The 21,824-nt window shown below is 36.6% G+C and overlaps 1 protein-coding gene and 2 pseudogenes across 1 annotated transcript; 1 reads left to right on the top strand and 2 right to left on the bottom strand.

Moving 5' to 3' along the window:
- Positions 1-2,750: 2,750 nt before the first annotated feature.
- On the bottom strand, positions 2,751-10,985 carry LOC101588616 (annotated as a pseudogene).
- A 5,198-nt stretch (positions 10,986-16,183) lies between these two features.
- Positions 16,184-19,139, bottom strand: LOC101588226 (nucleophosmin-like). Its single transcript, XM_023708606.1, has 4 exons — positions 19,123-19,139; positions 17,078-17,172; positions 16,570-16,789; positions 16,184-16,485 (listed from the first exon to the last, which is right to left on the bottom strand). The coding sequence occupies exons 1-4, from the start codon at positions 19,137-19,139 to the stop codon at positions 16,266-16,268; spliced, it is 552 nt and encodes a 183-aa protein (XP_023564374.1). The 3' UTR covers positions 16,184-16,265.
- An 8-nt stretch (positions 19,140-19,147) lies between these two features.
- Positions 19,148-21,015, top strand: LOC101587826 (annotated as a pseudogene).
- Positions 21,016-21,824: the final 809 nt, after the last annotated feature.

Below are 21,824 nucleotides of genomic sequence, written 5' to 3'. Positions count from 1 at the left end.
ACAAATCATTCTATTCATTAATTGAATGCAACTATATATCTATCCTAACCACTTTGAATACACAGATACAAAATAGACATTCATCTGTATACCCTTTTTTTGTTAAGTTCCATTATTTGAATATTATAGGTGTGTAAACTCAGCAAAATATTGTAAAAGAGTCCAGTAGCCCATAATAGTATTAGGTCTTCCGCTTGACTGGCAATGTCAGAAATTGTTGACCTGAGTCCCATGTAGCTCAACATAACAGCGTGGCTTTACTTCTTATACTTCGTTTTTATTCTTTTCTGCTGGATGCTTAAGACCAATGTAAAGCAGGACCTATGCAACAAGAGTTGTAGCTTTTGGGTCTGATAAGGTCAGTGAAATCCCCTCAGGATTTATCCTGAGTCTTTTTTAGTCTTTTAAATAATAATTTCATTGAGAAAGAAGTAGCAATGAGACAGTTTCAAAACAGGTTAGTAGGATATTTATAATAATTAATACGTTGCATACTATTGTCTTTGTAGTAGTTATTCATAGTACAAGATGTACACATGATATCTTGACTAAACACTATTAGTTCAAAACTTTCTTCTCATTGAACTAAGAGAAAGTAGCTGTATATCTATGCTAACTATATTGTATATACAGATATACATATTTTTTCACTATAAAATAGTCCTTCATTTATATCCTTCTTTTTGTTTACTTTTGTCAGAGGTGTGTATTCCATTGCTATTCATATATTGTAGATGCATAAGTTCAGCAACATAATCCAATATAGTCTAGTAGTCTATAATAGTAGTGGGTTATCTGTAGGACTGGCAATGTCAGAAGTTGTTGGTAAGCCTCTTACAGCTCAGCATATTAATATGTCTTTACTTTTTACACTCATTTTTATACTTTTCTGGTAGATGGTTAAGACTAAGATAAAGAAAGACCTTTATAACAAGAAATGTAACTTTTGTATCTGACAAGGTAGTAAAAGCTCTTGATACAGTCCAGCACTCATGGATGATAAAAACCCTACAGAAAATTGGAATAGATAATTTTTTCTCAATCTGATAAAATCCATCTTTGACAAAGTGACACTAACATCACACTAAATGGACAACTGAAAGTTTTCACTCTAAAATGAGAAACAAGACGAGGATGTCCACTATCACCACTCTTTTTCAACATGGTTCCATAAACATTAGCCAGAGCAGTTAGATAAGAGAGACAAATACAAGAAATACAGACAGGAAAGGAAAAAGTTAGATTATCATTATTTGCAAATGACATGATACTCTAAATAAAATATTCCAAAAGCTCACCCAAGAGACAGAGACTTTATGAACAAACCAAACTGCATGAGAAACACTCCAAAGAACAACAATTGGGATCTCATTCTATTAAAAAGATTTTGTACAAGAAAAGAAATAACAAATAGAGTGAAAAAACCCACAGAGTGAAGAAAAATTTAGTTAACTTTCCCTCAGACAAAGGACTTATATTTAGAACATATAAAGAATTGAAAATGAATAAATAATAAAGAATTGAAAAAAGCAGATCCCCCAAAATTCAAAGACCCAATCCAAAAATGGGCATCTACAATGAATACACATATCTCAGATAAAGAAATATACAGATGGTAAATACATGAGAAAATGTTCAACATCAGTGGTCATCAAGAGATGCAAACTAAAACAACACTGAAATTGGATCCACTCTGGGAACTTGGCAATGTGAAATGATTGCCGGGCTGTCTAGTAATCAAGGTTAGACAACCAGTTCTTTCCTATAATGATGACCCACCCAGCTTCTCCTCTACCTGATTGTGTCCTGGAGTGCTATACTGCAATAAATCACCAGCCTTGATTCTGGAAAGCCACTTGAAAGAAGTAACTCATCTTCTTGATGTTTCTGCAAATGCATAAGATACTCCTGGTCTCACTGCAAGTCTCCATTCTTCTGCAAGTGGAAACACTGCTTTTTTCACTTTGCCTCCCAGCCAGCAGCTTCAAAGCCACAGTCCACTGAGTCAGACAGTTTCTAATCTGTGGTGGTTGCTTATCTCTTCTGTATCACTTAATCTTATTTTCTTTTCTGTTAGTTTCCTTGTGGTTCTCATGTGCCCTCTGCTTGCTTTGATTCCTCTCCAAGACATTGTTTTCCAGACTTTAGGCCATTTCTCCTGAAGAAGTTGAGTTTCTGGGATTCACCCCTCTGACATTTTTCCTTTCCATTATTTTTTTTCACTCATGTTTGGTACATGGTCTCATTATGCAGTCAGGACTTGTAGTAATCCTCATTTTTTCAGCCCTTCCAGTGCTGTGACTAAAGGCATGCATGGTGCCAGTGTTGCTTGTGGGATTGAGGATCGAAACCCTGGTCCCTCCACTTGCCAAAGCTGGTGCTTAGTCCACTGAGCTATCTTGCCCGCCCTCCTTTCCATTATTACTTTTGCAATTTTGATGAGCTTGAGATGTTTGGTACATGTCGTTAAATTGTTATCACTTCCTTTTACATCATTCCCTTAACTAATATATGATGAGCTCCTTTGTGCCTTGTGATCTGTTTTGTCTTGAGATCCACTTTATCTGAAATTAGGATAGCTATTCTTACTTTTTCCCAGGTTCCCATTGCATGAAATATTGTTTTCCACCTTTTATTTTTCACATGAACACCAAAGACACTATCCAACTAGTTCCAGAACATTTCCAGGTCTCTGACCTACTACACAAAAAGTTTTTTAAAGGAACATCTGGAACAACAGAGTATTAACATCAATCAATGTTGGCTCCACCATTTCTTGTCTTTTCTTTACATGTTTCCAAGTTCTCCAGTTTTAATTCATCTTCCTTTTCACACTGGCTATAGTCAACCTCTTTTTCTGGGTTCCGGAATGATTTCACCTTTGGTAGCAAGAAACATTCAGCATTCAAAACTTGCTCAGTAGTCATTGAATTTCTAAGATGCATCAAATTACAGAGGAGGGATCTGACATTATCACCCAAATGGAACTGATCCACTTTTGGGATTCCATCTTCATTCATCTCAAATTCTTGATTTTGAACAAAAAGCCACAATAAAAGACAGCCATACACATACCAGTGTGAACTTGGAGAAGGAGGTTTACCCATTTTCAGTTCAGGTGATGTCAAAGTCAAACTACCAGCCATCATGTTCACTGAGGCACACTGACTCACAGATTTGGTGTAATCAAAATCCCCAACAATTCCTTATTCATGATTTAAAGCAAATACATTGTTCTGATGAAGTGATCCATGAATTATGTTGGCCTTCTGTGCAATGTATGCAAGCCCTGGGCAACACTTTTCATAATCTTTAAAGCTTTTTCTGATGATAAAGGCATATTGGCTTGAATAACACTCAGGTTTGCCCTAGGATAGTATGGGACCATGAGATAAGCCACAGGATCAGACTTACACAAAAACAAAAATATCAATGGCAAAAACCTAGACTCTTCTTTAGCTTCTCTCCAGAACTGTCTGTTCATTAACTTCACTGTGTACCAAAAGACACTTGCTACTAAGTTGCTTCATGGGCTCAGCATCAAAAAGATCTTGCTCTAAGCTCATAGTAATAAGACCACCACAATTTATGTATTTAAATGATGTTATTTCAGCATGAAGCAGAGGCAGCTCAGGGAACCATTTCTGTGCCAAGTCATTCAATTTCTCATTTTCCTCCCTCTCATGGTAAATTTCCAGAAAAACATTATTATGTAACTGTGTTATTTCTTGTTTTATTTTTTTCAATTTCACATCCATTAGGGTCATCAGACCTAATGATTCTTCCAAATTATTCTTTTCAACCAATTTCCATCTCAGGTTAGCTTTTAAGTCTTTCAGTTTCTTCTTAATGGACAGCAAGTGATCCATACTAGGGTGCATATCTATATATTCAATGATTTACTTTTTAAACTCAACACTGTCTTTGTATTTTGACAGTATGGTAGCAATGAGCTTTTCTTCTGAATAGATCTTCTGCAGTACTTGACTATAAGTACTTAAAATGATGTCCCTGTCAGCATCACCTTGCGCAATCTGAAATAGCTCTAGTTCTTTGAAAACACATGACTCAGTTTTTCCTAGGATTTCATCAATATTACCTATTGCATCTTCATAAGTCAGTGGTTCTTCCAAAGACAGACAAAATAACCTTTAGGGTATTCTGGAACCATGCTACAAGATGCTGCAGAGATCCCTCTGTTTCACTCCTAACATTGGTGAAGTTCTCTCTTCTATCCCACTTCCAATCACAAAATTTTCTAAATATTTCTTCAGAGTTTATTCCTTACTTGGCCTGTCCATACACTGTTTCTAATAAAGTTGACAAATCCTGCAAGGTCTGTAAGTGTTTATAAAGTGGTAATTCATCTACGTCCAGAATAAAAATTTGTACTGCCATGTCTAGCTTCTGTTGCACTTCATTTCTTTTGGCAATTGAAACATTCCCTTCATTCACATCATCACATGTTTGGATCTCCTCCTGTGCCAACTTGTATTCTGCCCAAATTTTCTCTCATTGATTCAAAGATGCTAGAGTAGTAACATACCCTGCATCCAACATTTTTATAGCATCTGAAAGGTCATTCCAAAATGAACACTGATGTCAACACAAGTAATTTCTTTTAGCCATTCCACCTTAACTGGCCAGAACTTTCATTTTGTTACCTATGTAAGTCAATAGACTAGTTTCTAAATATTTGGTCAAATTCATAGTGACTTCTTTCTCTTTCCAAGACTGAAAAAATGAATGATGAAAATATGAAAACAAAATTTCATTTCTTTCTTCTGGAATGTTTGAAGTTTCTTGATAAATCTGCAGATCTTGAGAAGTCTGTTCTACTTTCAATTCTAATACCTTGTAACACTCAAAATTCTCCTTCTTTGCTTTAAGTTTTTCATTTTCTTCAATAATCTTCTGGTCCTGATTTATTTTTGCCAGACTGACATTAGATCCTAATTTTTTTTATTTTATTGAGAAACAAATAGCAGTGAGATAGTTTCAAAGCTGATCAATAGGACAGTTTCAATAATTAATACATTGTACGTTGTTATCTTCTTAGTGGTTATGCATGGTACAAGATGCAGACACCATATCCCGTACAAACACTATTACTACAAACCTTTATTCTCATTGAATTAAACAAAAGTAGCTGTATATCTATCCTAACTATTCTGTACACACAAATAAAAAATACTCCTTCTTTGTATCCCCTTTTTTGTTTAGTCCTCTCAGAGATGGGTATTCCATTGGCATCTAAATACTATAGGTGCATGAATGCAGCAAAACAATCCAACATGCTCCAGTAGTCCACAACACTAGTGGGTGATCCACAGAAGTTGTTGACTTGAGCCTTTCATAGCTCGGCATATTAATATGGCTTTACTTTATCGCATTTTTAAACTTTTCTGCTGGATAAGTCCAAGATAAAGCAAGACCTGTATAACAAGAAATGTAACTTTTGTATTTGACAAGGTCAGTCAAGTACCCTTAGGATTTATCCTGTAGCCCTGTATAGCAGTTTGCAGATCCTTTGTCAGTGTCAGCCATGTGGATGAGTCACGGACATTGCTTGACTAATTTGCTCTCTGTGAAAGCCTGAGAGAATTTTTTCATTCCAGGTGACTCTCCTTAGGCACACTCTACGTCATCAATCACATTGCTCTATGGCCCCATAATCTCCTTGAGCAGAAAATTTGGGACACAACTCAGTTACACGATGTTGCACTATAGGTTCTCCTATGTCCTAAATCTTCACTGTCCTTGAAATGCTATGGTCAAAATGTTGGTTGTCCTTGCAGCCCTTCTATTTCTTTAATTTTTGTCTGCAAATGTAGGTTTTTAACCCTACAGAAGAGAAGCTTATTTTACCTTGCAACATATGCAGTTGGGTTTAACCTCACTATATATCTGAATATCAAACATCTTAGGCATAACATGGAAAAGGTAATTTCCATCCAGTATTGATATGTTGAACTTTAAATGCCTAAAGAATGTGGAGATAAAAATTTAACAAATGAAAAATATTTAAAGAATATGAATAAACTTTTACATATTTTTACATGGAAATTTAGAAATGTACAGAATTGTAGCAGGACAGTTATGTGACTTTGTTTTCTTGTGACTTTTTTCATTTATTACACATTAAAAAAAGGTTTTACTAGAGACACAGTATGGTAATAATTGGTATATCATAACAAGAAGTACGTATTTAGAAGACCAGGATGACAGGCATTCCAAGCGTGACCCTTGTATTACACATTGCTAAGTTCAGATCAGTTGATTGGTTCACAGGTATCAGCATATATAGTTAGTCAGGGTGAGAATCCTACCAATTAACTGCTAGTTTCAGAAACGTGCTGATGTTTCTCAGGATCACTGCCTTACCTATCTTGTGCATATAAATGTATGGGTTTGGCCCATCACATTTCCCAGATTTTCTCCTTGCCCTCTCCTCAGTGTCTGATCCTTAAGTTCTTACTTTCCTTTCAATTGTGCTATACATTTCTATTTGTATTTCTTTTTTTGAGTTCTTACACTAGGGAGACTATAGGATATTTACACATGTGGGTCTGGTTTATTTCACTTAAGAGTATATCTTCAAGTGGCATGCATTTAAACATAAATGCTTCAAGTTTATCACTCTTTATACTTGAGTAATGCTCCATTGGATAAAAATACCACATCTTTTTTAACCATTCCTCATATGAGTGGCATCTTGGTTGTTTCCAAAATTGGACTATGACAAATTGTGCTGCTATAAATACAGGTACACAAATATCACTGTGATATGACGTTTTCAGTTCCTCCAAGAAAATTCCCAGTAGGGGGATAACTGGCTTGTACGGGATTTCCAGTACTAGTATTTCAAGGAGTCTCCACACTGATTTCCACAGTCTACATTCCCACCAGCAGTGGAGAAGGGTTCCTTTTTCCCCACAGCCTCTCCAACATTTGTTGTTGGGTGATTTCTTTATAAGAGTCATTCGTTCTGGGTTGGGATAGTATTTCAGTGTTGTATTAATTTGCATTTCACTGATGGCTAGTGATGTGGAACATTTTTTCATATACTTATTCACTTCTTTAATTTCATCCTCTGAGAAGTGTGTGTTCATCTCAGATGCCCATTTCTGGACTGGGTCTTTAAATTTTGGGGCCCTAGTGCTTTTTAGTTCTTTCTAAATTCTAGAGAGCAGACCTTTGTCTGAGTACTTATTTGTTCATGAATTTTTCCAAATTTGTGGGTTGTCTTTTCACTTTGTTGGTAAATTATTTTCACACAAAAAAAATCACAATAAAAGGAGGTCCCAGTTGTTAATTCATTCAAGTATTACCCATGTGCTACGATTTTTTTTCATGAACTCTTGGCCTACACCTATGTCTTCAAGAGTTCCTCCTACGTTCTCTTCCAGGAGATTTCATGTTTCTGTTTTAATGTTTAGATCTTTAATCCATTTTGACTTTAGCTTAGTGCATGTTGATAGACCTGGGTCAATTTTTAGTTTTTGTCATGTACAGAGCCAGTTTTTCCAGCACCATTTGTTAAAGAGGCTGTCTTTCTTCCAGTAAGCATGTTTGGCCCCTTTGTCGAAGATCAGGTGGCTGAGTGTGTTCCTAAAGGCCTTTGCATCTTTTAATCTATTCCATTGATTCCCAGGTCTATTTCGTTACCAATACCATGCTGATTTAATCACAGTAGCTTTGTAGCATAATTTTAATGCAGGAATTGTAATGCCTCCTGCCTTGTCTTTGTTGGCCAGAATTGCCTTTGATATTCTAGGTCTTTTTGGTTCCAAATAAATTTTAGGATGATTTCTCTAGGTCTGGGAGGTATGCTGGTGGTAAGTTGATAAGGATTCCATTAAATCTGTACAACAATTTTGGGAGTATGTCCATCTTCACGATGTTCATTCTTCCTATCCAGGAGCAGGGAATATCTTTCCATTTGTGAAATCCTCTATGAACTCTTTTCTTCAGAGCATTGTAATTTTCTGTAAAAAGATCTTTGACTTCTTTGGTTAAGTGAATATCAAGGTACTTGATTTTCCCTGGTGCTATTGTAAAAGGGTTTTATACCTCTAATTTCCCTCTCAGTGTGTTTCTCCTCTGTGTAGAGAAATGCTATTGATCCTGAATACCAGCTACTTGTCATGACATGCCAGTTGCTGCTGTGCTGTCTCTCAGGTAGATGATTTTTCAAAAAGAAGAGGGTAGTGAATGAAGGCAAGAGATAGGAAAAGGAATATTGTGGGACTGTCTTGCTTCAAGGTTGTATATGGTTAGATTTTTTGACTTATGTGTAAACATAAGAAGTATATAATTCTTTATGCCTATTTTTAAAATTTTTTTTTATTTTTTAATTTTTTTTTCATCATTTTCTATAGGGACTTAAAGTTCAACATATCAATACTTGATGAAAAATACCTGTTCCATGTTATGCCTAAGATGTTTGATATTTAGACAGATAGTGAGGTTAAGCTTAACAGCCTAGGTTGTATGGTAATAACAATAAGTTTGTCTTCTGGATGGTTAACAACCTAAGTTTGCAGACCAAAATTAGAGAAAAAGGAGGGCTACAAGGAAAGCCAACATTTTGGCCCTAGGCTTCCAAGGTCAATTAAGACTCAGGACATATGAGAACTTGTACTGTAACGTCATGTAATTCGGTAGTGTCCCAAATTTTCTGATCAAGGAGATTATGGGGCCAAAGAGGAAAGTGATCGATGATGTAGAGTGTGCCTAAGGAGAGTCACATGGAAAGAAAACATTCTCTCAGGCTTTCACAGAGAGCACATTGGCCGAGCAATGGCCATGACTCATCCACATGGCTGACACTTACAAAGGTTCTACAATCTGAGGTACAGTTTCTCAGGATAAATCCTGAGGGGATTTCACTGAGCTTATCAGACCCAAAAGCTACCACTCTTGTTGCATAGGTCCTGCTTTACCTTGGTCTTAACCATCCAGCAGAAAAGTATAAAAATGAAGTATAAGAAGTAAAGCCACACTGTTATGTTGAGCTACACGGGACTCAGGTCAACAATTTCTGACATTGCCAGTGAAGTGGAAGACCAAATACCATTATGGACTACTAAGCTCTTTTAGAATATTTTGCTGAGTTTACACACCTATAATATTTAAATGATGGAACTTAACAAAAAAAGGGACACAGACGAATGTCCATTTTGTATCTGTGTATTCAAAGTGGTTAGGATAGATATATAGTTACATTCTCTTAATGAACAGAGGGATTTGTTCTAATAGTGTTTGTAAATAGGATATCAAGTCCTCATCTTGTAGAGCAATTAACCCGTTTGAAGGATGTATGCAATGTGTTAATTATTGAAACTGTCCTACCAATTTGGTTTGAAACTGTCTCATTGCTATTTTTTTCTCAATAAAATTATGGAAAAATGTCAGAAATTATATAGTTGCATTCTCTTAATGAATAGAATGACTTTTTCTAATGGTGTTTGTAAGTAGGATCACAAGTCTGCATCTTGTACAGCAGTTAACCACTAAGAAGAATATATGCAGTGTATTTTTTGTTGAAACTGTACTTTCGATTTGATTTGAAACTGTCTCATTGCTATATGTTTATCAATAAAACTTTGAAAAGCAAAAAAATTATGGAAAAAAAAGAGAAATGCTATTGACTTTTGGGTATTGACTTTGTATCTTGCTATGCTACTGAATTTGTGTATCAATTCTAGTAGCTTCTTCATGGAGCTTCTTCGGTCTTCCAAGGAAAGTAGCATGTCATCTGCAAATAATGATAATTTAACTTCTTCTTTACCTATTCTTATTCCTTTCATTTCTCCCCCTTGTCTAAAGGCTCCAGCTAATGATTCAAGAACTATATTGAATAGGAGCAGTAGTAGAGGACATCCTTGTCTTGTATCAAATCTGAGAGTAAAAGATTTCATTTTTCCCCATTCAGAATTATGTTAGCCATTGGGTTGTCATACATGACTGTTATCAAGTTGAATTAGAGCCCTTCTCTTTCAATTTTCTGTAAGACTTAGAACATGAATGAGTGTTGGACTTTGTCAAAGCCTTTTCTGCATTAATTGAGATGATCATGTGGTTTTTACATTTCGCTTTACTGATACAGTGCATTACATTTATAGATTTTTGAATATTGAACCTTCCTTGTATCCCTGGGATGAATTTTACCATTTGAGGCTATATGCTCTTCTTGAAAATTTCCTTTATTCTCTTTGGTAAGATTTTATTGAGGATATTTGCATCTATGCTCATGAGGCAGATTGGCCTGTAGTTCTCTTTTTTAATTTTATCTTTACCTGGTTTTAGTATTAATATAATACTTGCCTCCAGGAATGATTTTGGAATGACTGTTTTCTTTTCAATTTCATTCAAGTGTTTGAGTACTATAGGGATTATGTCTTCTAGAAGTTTCTTCTAGAAGTCAGTTTTGAATCCATCAGGACCTGGACATTTCTTTGATGGCAGGCTTTTTATTACATTTTGTGTATCATTGGCAGTTACTGGTTATTGTGTATTGTTATATCTTCTTGATTCAGTTTTGGTAATTTGTACCTTTCTAGGAATCTGTCCATTTCATCTGTGTCTTCTATTCAGGGAGCGTAAAGATTCTCAAAGTAGCTATTGATCATTCTCTGATTTGCCACTGGGTCTGAGGTGATTACACCCTTTTCATTTCTTCTTGCTTGTATTTGAAATTTTTCTTTCCTCTTTTTGATTATATTAGCTAGGGGCTTATCAATTTTATTTAATCTTTCATAGCTTTTTGATTCGTTAATTCTTTGAGCTGTTCTGTTCATCTCAATTGAATTAATTTCTGCTCCAATCTTTATGATTTCTTCCCGTCTTTGAGCCCTGTGTTTGGTTTGCTCTTCTTTTTCTAATTGTTGCAGTTGCAGCTTTAGGGTGTTTATTTGTTCCCATTGTGTTTTCCTAATGTGTGAGTTCACAGCTATGAATTTACCTCTGAGAATGGCTTCCATTGCATACCATAAATTCTGATAAGTTGTGCTTGAATTTTCATTGAATTGTAGATATTGTTGAATTTCTTGTTTAATTTCATCTGTGACCCATTGATTTCTGAGTAGGGTGTTGGTTCATTTCCATGTATTTTGGGGTTTTTTCTGGTTTCTTTTGTTGTTTATTTCCAGTTTCATTGCACTGTAGACAGCTAATATGTACGGGGTTATTTCTATCTTCTTGCATATACTTAAGTATGACCTATGGACCAGTATGTGGTTTATTTTAGAAAATGGCCCATGTGCAGCTAAAAAAATATGTATTCAGCTGTACTTTGTTGGTTCAATCTGTATATGTCCACCAAGTCCATTTGTTCCAAGCTCTCATTCAGTTCTGCTACTTCTTTTCTAATTTTTTGTCTGGTTGACCTATCTTTTTGGGATAAGGGGGTGTTAAGGTCTCCTGCTAAGATTGTGGTATTGGATATTACAATGTTCAAGTGTACTAAGATTTGTCTTATATAGTTGGGTGCTCCCGTGTTTGGTGCATATATACTTATGAGTGTTATTTTTTCCTCTTGAATTTTTCCCCTAACCAGTATACAGTGGCCTTCTTTATTTCATTCCATCATTCTTTATTTGAAGTTGAGACTGTTTGAGAACTAGATTGCTACCCCTGCTTTTTTCTTTGAGGTGCTGGGGCATGTAGTACTGTTTTCCATCTTTTCACTTTAAGCCTATGAATGTCTTTTCGAGTTAAGTGTGCTTCTTGTACACAGCATATTTTTGGATTTTGTTTCCTACTCCATTGTGCTAGTCTGCTTCTCTTACTTGGTGAGATGAGTCCATTTACATTGATGGTTATAATTGAAATGTGTTGACTTACGATTACCACGTTTTTTATCTGATGTCCTTTTTGTCCTGTGTTTAATTGTTTGCCCTATTTATTGGGTTTCTTATGTTATTGTTGGTGGAGTTCTGATCATTTTGGTGCCTGTCTAGAACATCTTTCTGTAGTCTGTGTAGGGTTGGCTTTGTCATCGTGAAATTCTTTAGTTGTTCTTTGTCATGGAAGTATTTCACTTCTCCATCAAACTTGAAAGAGAGTTTTGCAGGGTGTAGTAGTCTGGGCTGGAATTTATTTTCATAGAGAACTTGAAGTACACTGCTCCATGCTCTTCTTGCCTTCATGGTTTGTGAAGAGAAGTCGGCCATTATTCTGATAAGTTTTCCTTTGAATGTGATCTGCTTCTTTTCTCTAGCGTCTTTAAGTATATTATTCTTGTGCTTGATTTCTGGGATCTTGACTATTATATTTCTTGGTGTATTTTTAATTGGGTTGAAGTTATTTTGCATTCTGTATGCAACTGAATGTCAGATTGTTTCCTCATATTTTGTAAGTTTTCTGCTCTCAATTCTGCCCATATTCTTTATATATGATTTGCATTGACTCCTTCTTATGGATGCCTGTTAGTCTCACATTGTTCATCTTTACATTGTCTTGCAGGTGATGAATTATTTTTTCCTGCATTCTGCTTGTTTTTAAGAGATCTTTTCTTAATTTTCACTAGCTGCACCATTGTCTTCAAGATCTGGTACTCTGTCTTCACTTTCACTCAAATGGTTTTGCAAGCTTGTGATTGAGATTTTAATTTCCTCTATATCTTTTTGACTCTGTTTCATGCAATCTATTTCCTTACTGTATTGCTCATTCAAGGAATCCATCATTTTTCTAATCTCCTCTATTCTTTTTAACAATGTCTTCTTAAGAGGCAGTTATTAATTCTTTTACTACAGAGTTTTTTTCAGATTGGGCTTCCTCCATATGTTTCTGCATTTGATTCCTTACTTAAGGTGCTATGAACTCAGAGATTTCTTTTTTTTTATTTCAGAGGTTATTTCTGGTCTGAGTTCCTCTATACCTTTCTGCAGTTGTTTCTTTACTTCTAACCCTATTAATTCATATATTTCAGCTGAGCTTGTGTCATCTGTACTTGTTCTGGGTGGGCTCATGGCCTGAGATTGTATTTTGCTCTTTCCTTTTATCATTTCATATAGTACTATCCTCTGACCTTTTTTGTAGAGCTTTGGTGCAGTTATAATCTTAGCACCTGCTAAATTTTATGTGCAGATCTATTAAGTTTGAGTTTATCCAGTTATTCCTGCCTTGGGTCTGGCTGCTGTGTTCAGCTCTTTCCCGCTGCTGCCCTTGAGGGTGAACCTGTTGTGCCCCTGTGGCGAGATGTTCTGCTCCTGGACTAGCTGGGTGGATCTATACTCTACACTCTCTGCAGGGATTGCAGCTGCAGTGTTACACCTCAGGCATGTGTGCCTGGCCTGAGCTGTGCCTGGAGGGGGCAAGGTGGAGTAGGGGGGAGAGGAATGTCTCCCTCACACTCACCAGACCTGGGCTAGGACTGGGTCTGGGGGTTCCTGGAACGTGGCAGAAATTCCTACTCTGCGGGCGGGGTCTGGGCAGTGCTGTGGAGTGGTGCGGGGCGTCCCAAGGGGGTGGGAGAGGGTCTGGCCCACGCTGCACCTGGGCTGGGACTAGTCCCATGGGTGCAGGGTAGCAGGAAACTCAAATGGACGTTTTTAGAACAGACAGCAGTTTTATTGACTTGGTGCTAGAGGTAAAACTTAGGGCTCCATGTATGCTTGAAAAGAGTTCTACCAGTGATCTATGCTCCTACCTGGTAGTAATTTTTTAAATTGACAGATAAAATTATATATACTTACAAAATACAACATGAAGTTCTAAAGTTTACATAAAAGTGAAAGGGTAAATACATCTAATTGAGAAATGCATTATTTCATGTAGTTTGTATCTTTTTGTGGTGGTGAGAATACACCCAATCATGTTGCATTTTTGAAGAACACAAAATATCACTGAGTAGTTTTGAATATTCGGAGAACACCAAAAGGCCCGCACAAGAATCTGAGAGCATTGTTATAACTCAGAAAGTGGTACAATTTTGTCTTCGTATTATAGGCAGGTAGTCAGACATAAGTGGTGGGTGGTGGTCTCTAGAACTGTTAACCTGGTACAAGTAATTCTTTCTGCAGGTGATCAGGGCAGTTGAACTGTGCCAGAATTTTTATTTTTACTGAAAGCTGGCTAAGATGTGAGAAAGGACCCAGTGACAAAGGACCTTAAGTGGAGAGGCTACCACAAACTCACCACAAGCAGAACTTAAAAAGCTAAGGCAAGTCGGAGGATAGACTGAACAAGTTAGCAAGACGCTGTCTCAAAGCAATCATTTTAAAAAGGACTTAGGATGTTCTTCAGTGATAGAGCATGTTCTGGTATGTTTCAGGCCCTGCGTTTGATCTCCAACACAGGAAAATAGTTCCACAGTAATCATATACTTTCTATACTGCATCCCTGAAATCAATGATTTGTCCAAGGGGCCATATATATTTTTAATAGAAAACAATATTTGGAAAAATTGGCATGGTTCCTAAATGTTATCACTGCAACTATGATAAGTATGTTTTTCATAAAATTGTTTTAGCTCCAGTATAATCAATGCTTTGAGAGTTAGTAAGGCCTTGGTTTCCAATTTTGGTAGACTTAGTGGAAAAGATGCTGGATAATCAAATTAAAATGTTTTCAGTGGGCTGGTGAGATAACTCAGTGGACTAAGTGACTGCTTAGGCAGAGCAGGGACCAGGGTTTGATCCCAGCATGACATGCTTGTACCAGCCCCACCCAAGGGCGTGCTGAGCTAGCCACTGAATCCAGGCATAGTGGTGCATGCCTGTAATCCAGTGCTAGGGACACTAAAAACAGGAGGATCGGTATGAGTCTGAGCTGTGTAGTGAGACCCCATACCAAATACATTAAAAAAATTGTTCCCAGGGTAGGGAGATAGTTTGGTGACTTAAGTGCCTGCCTGGCAAGCACAAGGACCAGGGTTCAATCCCTGGTACTGCATGCCATGCTGGTCTCAGGGCTTCATGCATGCAAAGCTGGCCATCAAAACTGGGCATGGTGGTGCATGCCTGTAATCCCAATGCTGGGGAGGCTGAAACAGGAGGATCACTATGAGTCTAAGCTGCATAGCGATACCCTGTACCAAGTAAATAAAATAAAAGCTTTGAATTTTTTTTTCAGGGCTGGGTAGGGCATCTGTCTAGTAAGTGTGAGGCTCTTAGTTCAAGCTTTAGTAGCTAAATAAATAAATATTTTTATATATTTGCTATATAACTATAGATTACTATCTGCATTTCAGAAGCATTTTTCATTTGGTAGTAAGGGCTTTTTCTGTCTAGAAAGCAGGACTTCATACCCTTTCTTCACTAGAGCCAGAAATATAATCAAGAAAGAAAGGAATAATTTAGATTTAGTAATATGAAGAAAATTAGTTTGTTTTAATCTGATTCAGGAAAAATAACATAGGCTTACTTTCCCATAGTTTTCCCACTAAGTATACAAATGGAAATAATTCAACAGATGCTTCACCAGAAAAACAAGAAGGTAGCATGGATATGTACTTCAGGACTGAAAATTAATATTACACTGTAATAGTAAAAATGTTTCATGTTCTTTATTGCTCTAGGTTGTGATTTTATGGACATCAGAAGCACTGGCAACAACAACAAAAAATAAACCAATGAGATTAAATGAGGTTAAAAAACTGCCTCACAAAAAGGAAATGTCCACCGAGTTTATTAGAACTAATTTAGGTATGGAATAAGAAAAGATATGCAAAGCTTTTAGCTCTTAAGCAGCTAATCTAAACATATATAAGGAAATCCTACAACTAAGTAGCTTAAAAGTTAAAATCTGATTAAAATGTGCTAAAGACTTGAATAGACATTTTTCTAAAGAATAGATACCCATGGCCAAGATACATGTGAAAAAAATGCTCAGTGTACTTAATCACCAGAGAAATGTAAATAAAATGTCAATGAGATAATGTCTCACATCTGTCAGGATGGAAAGTACACAAAAACAAACAAAAAAAGATAGTACCTATTTTTCTTTTTACTTTACTAAAACACTGAGTTTATTTCACATGTGCATTTGTCTCCCTACCATCTCTATGTCTGACTACCACCACTACTATGTCTTATCATAACATTCCATACATACTTAAAACCAAGTAAAGGGTTATATTACATCTTAAAAAACTAAACAGGCATTTCAGACAACACATTCTTGGCAATGGGACCTGGACAACATTTATCAAACATGGCAGGGAAAGTTCACATTTGCATTACAAAAAGGATAGCCAGATAGCAACTGTTACAGAAATGAAAGAAGACGGAAAACTTTAACAAACTGTTTAAACTGTTTTCTTAAAGAGACTTCCTCCACTGCCAGAGACCTTGAACAGCCTCCTGGTCAGTCAACCGGAAGCAATTCTTCACATAATTGATGAATTCGGCTTCCACTTTGGGAAGAGAACCACCTTTTTCTATACTTGCTTGCGTTTTTGCTTTAATGTCTTCTACAGAACTAGGTCCTTTGGATGTTTTAGGAGTCTTTTCCTGTTTCTTGAAGGATTCCTGCCCTTTTGATTTTGGTGTTAATGGTTTTGAGTCTTTTCCATTCTGGTTTAATTTTGGTGCATTTTTGGCTGGAGTATCTCATATTGATTTCTTCACTGGAGATTTCTCTTCGGTTTCTTCATCATCAAAATCATCATCGTCATCATCCTCATCCTCGTCCTCCTCACCCTTGTTGTCTTCATCAGCAGCAAGTTTTACTTTTTTCTGTGGAACCTTGCTGCCACCTCCAGGGGCAGATTTCTTTCCAGACATATTTAGGAGTTTTACATCTTCCTCTTCGTCTTCCGACTCTTCATCTTCTTCCACAGCTACTAAATGCTGTCCACTAATATGCACAGACCCTGAACCACACTTCAACCTTAAGACAACAGGTGATATAATTTCAAAGGCCCTAAGGGAAAACATTGGCTGTGCAGACATTTTCAAATTTGCCAGTGTTACTTTAATTGGACTGCCTTCATAATTCATAGGCTCTGCTTAAACAATGTGCAATTAAGCCTTTGCCCCAGCCCCTAAATTGACCATTCTTAATGACAACTGGTGCTCATTTTTATCATTATCCACCTTAACATGGTAGTCTTCGTCAGCCTTTAGTTCACAATGAAATAGATAGTTCTGCGGCTTCAGGGGGCTCATGTCCATATCCATCAAATCTTCCACAGAGAGATGGCGTGCACTTAGGTGGAAGAGAATGCTGGTGGAAGTAAATGAGTACTGCTCCACAGAATAGATGCACAGGATGGAATCACAGGGCTAGTAACTATTGATGAAGGTGTGAAAAAATTGGAAACTTGGGAATTCAAGACGAATGCAAAATGGTATAGTCACTTTGGAAACTAGTTTTCATCAAAAATAAAAAAAAAATATGCTGGCCTAATAGCCCGTGGACTGAAGCACCTGTTTAGCAGAACGCAGCTGCCAGGGTTTGATCCCTGGCATGCTGTGGCAGCCCCATCCCCGGGGCACACAGAGATGGTGATTGAGACTGGGTGTGGTGGCACGTGCCTGTAATGCCACCACTTCGGAGGCTGAAAATAGGAGAAGCACTATGAGTTCAGTCTACATAGTGAGATCCTATAGACCCTGTAGATACTGTCCTAAATACAGAAAGAAAATATATATATATATATATATATATATATTAAAAATAACACTGTAGATGTCCTAAATTTTCTGATCAAGATTATGGTGCCACAGAGGAAAGTCATCAACAATGTAGAGTGTGCCTAAGGAGAGTCACGTGGAGAGAAAACATTCTCTCAGGCTTTCACAGAGAGCAAATTGGTCAAGCAATGGCCATGACTCATCCACATGGCTGACACTGACAAAGGATCTACAAACTGTGGTACAGGGTTTCAGGCTAAATCCTGCGGGGATTTGACTGACCTCGGCAGATACAAAAGTTACATTTTTTGTTATATAGGTCTTGCTTTATCTGGGTTTTAACCATCCAGCAGAAAAGTATAAAAACAAAGTATAAAAAGTAGAACCATATTAATATGCTGAGCTGTGAAAGGCCCAAGTCAACAACTTCTGACATTGCCAGTCCTAGGATAACCCACTACTCTTATGGACTACTGGACTATATTGGAATATTTTGCTGAATTCACACATCTACAATGTTTAAATGGCAATAGAATACCCTTCTCTGACAAAACTAAACAAAAAAAGGGGATAAAAATGAAGGTCCATTTTTTATCTGCTATGATAGTTAGGATAGATATACAGCTGGTTTATCTTAATTCAATGAGAAGAAAGATTTGTACTAATAGTGTTTGGACAGGATATCATGTCTGCATCTTGTACTACGAATAACCACTAAGAGGACAATATGCACTTCACTAATTATTGAAACTGTCCTACTAATTGGTTTTGAAACTGTCTCATTGCTATTTGTTTCTCAATAAAATTAAGAAAAAAATAACAGTGTGGCATTTGGATTTAATAATCAACTAACTCTAGGATGTTTCACTGAGAACCTACTGAACCTTTATTTAGAAAGCAATCAGTCATTTTTTTCTAATATTCATGAGCTGATGAGCATGAACCTGGAAGACCTTGAAAAGGTAACAAGTTTGTCAAAGCATTTTAACAAGAAAATTAGGCCCAGGGAGATAGCTCAGTAGAATAAGCACTTGCCTGGCAAGTGCAGAGTCCTGAGTTTAATCCCTGATACCACAAAATAAAATAAAATACAAGAAAATTAAAATAATGGATCAATGAGAAGTTGTAGTTTAATCTGTGAAGTATTTGTGTTTTCATTACTATTGTGTACAGTTAGGGCATTGTTCTATTGCTCTGGTGTTTACTAGAGATGGTATTATAAATGGATAAAAGCCACAAGCTCAGGAGTAGACTGCTTAGATGACAACTAAAAACTATATTTTCGCTGTGTGAATCTATGCTTCAGTTGTTTCCTCATTTCAATATCTAGAATCATGATAAATTGTCAAAAATAGACTTAATACCTATAATCTACTAAACAGCAGCACAGCTTAGCCCAGTCTACCTTACACATGCTCAGAGCACTAAAAGTAGTCTACGAATGGGGCAAATCATCCTATAGAAATCCTGTTTTGTAATGAAATGTTCAATATCTCATGCAAATACTTGGATCCATAAACATGCTGGTGAAATAGCTTACTGTAGAGCATCAGGCATTTGCCCTCATGATAACACAGCTGGCCCAGAGCTATTCTCACTGCCACTGCCCAAGATCACCAGTGAGTACTCTACCATGCATTGCTCTCTCAGAAAGGAACACAGTGAGCCATATGGCATTGACTAAATGCATGTCATAGCCTCACCATGGTCAAGTCAAAACATGTGAAGTCATGGTCTCACTGAACCAATAATGTAGTTCACTTACACCTCTGGCTCTCCCAGTCTCCTTTTCTTCACCGTAACACTTAACATCCTCTAGAAATTTATGTATTGGCTCCATGAGGCCACACATGCAATTGTTTTGTTTGCTGCTGTATCTCTAGCATGGTCCCATGCAATAGGAATTCAGTAAACAGATGTGGAACGGTTGAGTGATTAAAAGAAAAGGCTTTTAAAATTTATTACTTTTCTGTGTAACAGAGTTTTACTGTGGGATTTGAATAGGGAAGCTGTTTACAATAGAGCTCAGAGTTCAGAACAGTGAATAATTTTGGAAGAATCCTTGGACAGATCTAAGCCATGTTTCCAAGTTCTGTGCACATCACCACAGGGACTTTCTCACAAGCCCTGCCCCTTTAACCAGTTCTGTGATTTTCCTGGGATTTCTCTCCCTTTTTCTTTTAGTCCCGATCCTGTCTCTCCTGCTGCCCATTATCCATAGTTTTTCTTTCTCTAAATGGTGATTCAAATAAAAATTTCTTTTTTTGTCAACTAAACATTTCTACACAAAAAAATTTAAACAGTACCAGTAGAGAACAAATCAGTACTATCTCTGCTAACAAAAAACACAAGGAGGAAAGCCAATTAAAGACACAATACTGCTTACAATTGCTCCAAAAATAGTTAGTGCTAGAGACTGAACCTACCAAATTTATAGAATGGAGCCCTAACCTCCAATGTGATTATATTTGAAGATGAATTTTTAGCAGGTACTGAAGGTTAAATGAGGTCACAATTGTAGGATCCTGATCTGCTCATGTTGGAGACCTTAAGGGAAGAGGAACATTAACCCATTTTACTCTAAGATCACACCAAGAAAAAAGACATGTGAGCACAGACAGAGAGCCCTCGTTTTTGTGTGGCACAATTGCAGAAGAAACTCTTTAAGACCAAAAAAAAAGAACCAAGACCATTAACTTTGAAGGCTATTTTTGAAAGATTCAAGAAAAAGAAGAAATGTAAAAAGAAGAACTACATGCCAAAATTAAAACCAAGAGGAAGTCCAAAAGGAAAGAGAAACACTAGAAGGTCGCAAATAGATTTTTAAAAAATCAAAGATAAAGGAGCTACATTCCCAATTTTACAATCTGAGGATGGAAGGAAACCATCATCTTGGAGGAAAATTTTAAGTTTTAAGCAAGCTGTTGCAAGAGGATGCATGTGTGTGTGTGTGTGTGTGTGTGTGTGTGTGTGTGTGTGTAACCAGGGATTGAACTCAGGCCCTTGTGCTTGCCAAGCAAGTGCTTATCCTACTGAGCAATCTCCCTGGCACCGAGGATTTTTTAAGTGTCTTGAAGAACTGAACTATGAACAACACCTTAAAGAATCATTGAAACAAATGAAAGTTGGTGAAGATTTAGAAAAAGAAGACCTTCATAGACATAGATACAAATACTTGGATGATGATGGCTCCATTTCTCCTATTGAAGAGTCAGAAACAGAAGATGAGACAGCACATCTTGAACATGATGTATGTGATATAAAATTAGTAGAGGAGAGTTCATTCATTATAAGTTCTGAATTTCCAAGCAAGATGAATGTGTTTTTACCAGGACAGAATATTAAAGAAGCTGCTTTGTCTATAAAGAGAGTTTCTAAGGCCAGAAATAAGGGACAGAGGGCAGAAATATCTGAAAAGGAAATAAACATGTGAATGTCAAAGAAAGTAAACAATATAAAAAAAGTGGGGGTGGAGTTTAGGTAGGAAGAAATGACTAAAGATTAACACGGAGATACCTTTGAAGTCTTAAACCAAGAACTAAGGAGAAGAATAAAAATTTGAATAACTTTGTGGAAGAAATTAAAGAAATAAAAATATTTCAAATTTTCAAATACTGGCGAAAAGCTGAGCTTTCACTTACTGTAAGTGAATTCTTCTGCTCTTTATCAATGCTTGTTACTCAGTAAAAACTCAGGAGTCACTGGAACATCGAAGGAAAACCTCAGTCATTGGCATCCAACCAGGTTCTGTAGATTCTTGGGAACACTATTTTTATTTATTGTTTTTCTTTTTTCTTGTTTCATTTTTTCCCATAACTTTATTGATAAACAAAGAGCAATGAGACAGTTTCAAATCAAATTGGTAGGACAGTTTCAATAATTAACACATTGCATACATTCTTCCTAATGGTTAATTGCTGAACAAGATGCGGACAGGTTATCCTATTGACAAACACTATTAGAACAAGTCCCTCTATTCATTAAGAGAATGTAACTATATATCTACCCTAACCACTTTGAATAAACAGATACAAAATGGACATTCATCCGTATCCCCTTTTTTTGGTTAAGTTCCATTATTTGAATATTATAGGTGCATAAACTCAGCAAAATAGTCTAAAAGACTCCAGTAGCCAATAATAGTATTGAGTCTTCCAATTGACTGGCAATGTTAGAAATTGTTGACCTGAGTCCCCTACACCTCAAAACAAAAGCATGGCTTTACTTCTTATATTTAAATTT

This window comes from Octodon degus, unplaced genomic scaffold, assembly GCF_000260255.1.
Source record: "Octodon degus isolate 3935 unplaced genomic scaffold, OctDeg1.0 scaffold00412, whole genome shotgun sequence".
Classification (NCBI taxonomy): Eukaryota; Metazoa; Chordata; class Mammalia; order Rodentia; family Octodontidae; genus Octodon; species Octodon degus.
The sequence above is the reverse complement of the archived record's forward strand: the minus strand, read 5'-3'. Positions and strand labels throughout refer to the sequence as shown.

Excerpts from the sequence above, each read along its gene's own strand:
- LOC101588226 (XM_023708606.1), bottom strand. Across the intron at positions 16,790-17,077 it reads GCAGAACTATCTATTTCATT|TAGCTGTGGAAGAAGATGAA; the intron begins GTGAACTAAAGG and ends GACAGCATTTAG. Across the intron at positions 16,486-16,569 it reads GAAGAGAAATCTCCAGTGAA|AAAAGGGCAGGAATCCTTCA; the intron begins GAAATCAATATG and ends AACACCAAAATC.